Source organism: Piliocolobus tephrosceles, chromosome 8 (assembly GCF_002776525.5).
Source record: "Piliocolobus tephrosceles isolate RC106 chromosome 8, ASM277652v3, whole genome shotgun sequence".
Taxonomy (NCBI): domain Eukaryota; kingdom Metazoa; phylum Chordata; class Mammalia; order Primates; family Cercopithecidae; genus Piliocolobus; species Piliocolobus tephrosceles.
Window position 1 is genome coordinate 4,872,534 of NC_045441.1, and position 4,207 is coordinate 4,876,740.

Sequence of the window (4,207 nt, forward strand, 5' to 3'; positions counted from 1 at the left end):
GTCTCTCTCCAACCAGCCCTCCCCTGCAAAAGTTTCCCCACTGACCTCCAGCCCTGACCCCAGCTGGTGGGAAATATTGGGTGAGCTCCACAGGGCAGGCTTACCGAAGATAGCTTCCAGACATTAGGAGTGCCTGTGTAGACACATAATGCTTGTGTAGACACACGTGTGCACACACATGCACATATACACGCACATATACGGGCAGGAGGACAAAAGCTATTCAGCATCTCCCAGCATGGAGGCAGTCTGGTCTGTGGCATGTGTCGAGATAATTTAATACTGGCTTGGACATACGGGATTCCAGGTGCAGAAGCCCTGGAACCCCCTGGAATGTGCTAGAGATAAGCATAAGGCATTCTGTCTGTGCCCACTCCACTCTGGTTGGGCGTCGCAGAATGAGGACCTCCTGATTTGAGACAGATTCTTTATCCAGAGAATCTGAGATTCCAGTTCAGATCCTGGAGGTGGGCCTGCTACTCACCTCCCCAGTAAATGTCCAGGCAGCATTGGACAGAGAGGCTGGCCCCGCCCTGACGGGGGCTGAAGAACAGGTCCCCAGAAGCCTTGTTGTTGGGCTACTGGGCACTTCAGAGGTTCAGGGACCGGGAACAGTCTCCCTAGATCCGTGTGCCTTCCTTTTGGGGTACACCTGAGTAGCCTCTAACAGCCACTGATTGGCACCAAGAGAGAATCCAAAGGTTGGTATCACAAACTTTAAGTATGGAACAGGGAGCAAGTGCCCAGGGACTGTTTGCCCCATCTTATGAATGAATGGCTCTCGTAATGTCTCTGGATTTTTGGGGATGGGAAGAAATGGCCAAGTAACAGCATCCTCATCCCCAACTGTACTGAGAACCAACTACAGTGGGACAGAACATCTGGGGCTGCGTGGGTGTGTGCCTCAGTTCCCTCTACTGCCCCCAAACTGCCTACTCCAGGAGCTTCCCAAAAGGGAGAGAGAGATGAGGAGATAGGCATGCAAATGCCCATGTGGAGATTTTCAGCTACTCTGGCCATGATCCTATTTCAGAGCACACCAGACAGGAAGGGCAAAGAGGTCCCATCATGAGTGCCAAATTGATTGGTACTGGCTGCCCAGAACACAGTGCTGGGAAGAATTCTAACATCACCCATGTGCTGCACTTGATTGGTGATGTCTGCCATGGTCACAGCCATTCACCATCCCTCATCTACAAGCTGGGCTGTCCCCTTTCCCTGAACAGGAGACAATTCGCCAGCCTGGACTTTGGTAGCAGAGAGGGAGGCCCTGGCCACCCAGGTATAAACAAGCCACAGGACTCCTTGCCAGATTCCTCAGGACCTTTGAAACACAGATTGGCCCGTCATTCCCCAATTGTCCAGGACCACGCCTGCTTCCTTTTCTGAAGATGTTAATGTTGCTTGTATTAGGAAACACTCATCTAAAATAGAAACACATTACAGGGTTAATTTCTCCTCTGTGAGAATGGCTAAATGCTTTCTTTCTCAATGGAGACTTGAGGGACGATCTGGTTGTCACCAGAAGTCACCTCAGAGCCATCGAGAACTCTACCCAATGAAGGGAAGACAGGCCTTCACGCTGTGCTCTGGGTTAACGTTCGCAAAAACGCTTCCTGTGGTGCTGCACTCCTAAAGCCCAAATGACCTCTGGAGTCTGGGTCACCTCATTTGGACACCTTGGTCTGCAGTGTGCTGGGCAGATAGAGGTACTTCCAGATGGCATAGTAGTGGGTACCAGCACCAAATGCTACAAAGAGATGCCAGATGGCGTGGGCAAAGGGGATCCTCCCGTCACTCTTGAAGAAGACCATGCCCAGGCAGTAGAAGACCCCTCCGGTCACCAGCTCCCAGATGCCCTCGGTGTTGGGCTGTCGGCAAGGACAAGGGTGGGGCACAGGTCAGAGGGGCGGCCAGTGTGGCTGGAAGTACCAGCCAGTCCCCACCACCCAAAACTAAAAGACACACAGATGGCAAACCAGCCCAGAATCCCAGGTGGGAAGCCTCAACGCTGATATGCCAGCAATTCTCCCCAGACTAGTTCTCAGATGTCCCATTTCTATTAAAATCTCACCAATTTTTTTTTTTTTTTGAGATGGGGTCTCAGTCTGTTGCCCCAGCTGAAGTGCAGTGGCACAAGCGTAGCTCACAGTAGCCTCCAACTCCTGAAACTATCCTCCTGCCCCAGCCTCCTCAGTAGCTGGGACTATAGATATCCCATGACGCCATGCCTGGCTAATTTTATTTTATTTTTGGAGATGGGGGCGTCTCGCTATGTTGCCCAGGCTGGTCTCAAACTCCTGGCCTCCAGTGATTCTCCCACCTCGGCTTCCCAAAGTGCTGGCATTACAGGGGCGAGCCACCACACTCAGCCTCAAATAATATTTGTATAACTTATCTGTTTTTTTTTTTTTTTAAGACACAGTTACTCTTTTGCCCAGGCTAGAGTGCAGTTGCAAGATCTCGGCTCACTGTGACCTCTACCTCCCGGGTTCAACCCATTCTCCTGCCTCAGCCTCCTGAGCAGCTGGGACTACAGGTGTGCACCACCATACCCAGCTAATTTTTGTATTTTTAGTAGAGACAAGGTTTCACCATGTTGACCAGGCTGGTCTCAAACTCCAGACCTCAGGTGATCTGCCCACCTTGGCCTCCCAAAGTGCTAGGATTATAGGTGTGAGCCACTACGCCTGGCCTATAGCTTATCTTTTGTAAAAATGTAATACATCTGGGTATATACACAAATAATTGAAAGCAGGGTCTTGACAGATATTTGCACACCCATGTTCATAGCAGCATAATCACAACAACAAAAGGAGGAAGCAACTCAGGGGTCCACCAAGGAATGAATGGATAAACAAAACGAGCTCGAGGCCGGGCGCCTCACAGTGGCTCACGTCTATAATCCCAGCACTTTGGGAGGCTAAGGAGGGCAGAGCATGAGGTCAGGAGTTCGAGACCAGCCTGGGCAACATGGTGAAACCCCGTCTCTACTAAAAATACAACAATTAGACAGGAGTGGTGGCACATGCCTGTAATCCCAGCTACTCAGGAGGCTGAGGCATGAGAATCACTTGAATCTGGGAGTTGGAAGTTGCAGTGAGCCAAGATCATGCCACTGCATTCCATGCTGGGTGACAGAGTAAGACTCCGTCTCAAAAAAATAAAATAATGAGGACAGGACAGAGTTATAGTTTGCAGAGATGCAAAAAGTTCTGGAGATGGATGTTGGTGATGGTCGCAATGACAATGTGACTGTGCTTACTGCCACTGAAGCCACTGAACTGAATATTTTACCACAAGTTTTTAAAGTACTGGCATGGCAAAAAAAAAAAAAAAAAAAAAAAAAAGTAGAGAAAATAATTTTTGTTCTGCTTCATGGCAAAAAATATTTAGAGAGGCCAGGCGCGGTGGCTCACGCCTGTAATCCCAGCACTTTGGGAGGCCAAGGTGGGCGGATCACAAGGTCAGGAGCTCGAGACCACGGTGAAACCCCGTCTCTACTAAAAATACAAAAATTAGCCGGGTGCGGTGGCGAGCGCCCGTAGTCCCAGCTACTAGGGAGGCTGAGGCAGGAGAATGGCGTGAACCCAGGAGGCGGAGCTTGCAGTGAGCCGAGATCACCACTGCACTCCAGCCTGGTGGACAGAGTGAGACTCCGTCTCAAAAATATATATATATATATATATATATATATTTAGAGAAAAAAAAACATGGTAAGAAAAAAGTAGTAGTCCTGGCCCCCAGATGTGAGTACTATTAACAGGAATTGTTCTTAATAAAAGAAACTCTCTGCAGGCCACAGTAGCTCACGCCTGTAATCCCAGCAGTTTGGAAGGCCAAGGTGGGCTTAAGCCCAGGAGATCGAGACCAGCCTGGGCAACATAGTGAGACACCCATCTCTAAAAAAAAAAAAAAAGAAGAAGAAAGAAGAAAGAAGAAGAAAGAAGAAAGAAGAAAGAAGAAAGAAGAAAGAAGAAGAAAGAAGAAAGAAGAAAGAAGAAGAAAGAAGAAAGAAGAAAGAAGAAAGAAGAAGAAGAAGAAGAAGAAGAAGAAGAAGAAGAAGAAGAAAAAGGAAGGAAGGAAGGAAGGAAGGAAGGAAGGAAAGAAAGAATTCAAGACCATTCTAGGCAACATAAGGAAAGGAGAAGAAGAAGGAGAAGAAAGAAAGAAAGAAAGAAAGAAAGAAAGAAAGAAAGAAAGAAAG

General features: G+C 48.4%; 1 protein-coding gene across 2 annotated transcripts in view; it reads right to left on the reverse strand.

Moving 5' to 3' along the window:
- Positions 1–253: 253 nt before the first annotated feature.
- The window catches only part of MMD2 (monocyte to macrophage differentiation associated 2), a 54,345-nt gene continuing 50,391 nt past the window's right edge, over positions 254–4,207 (reverse strand). For both annotated transcript variants that reach the window (XM_023197882.2, XM_023197883.3), the window contains one exon: positions 254–1,871. In XM_023197882.2, the coding sequence (XP_023053650.1) occupies positions 1,668–1,871 (204 nt within the window). In that variant the 3' untranslated portion in view covers positions 254–1,667. The remainder of the gene's footprint in view (positions 1,872–4,207) is intronic.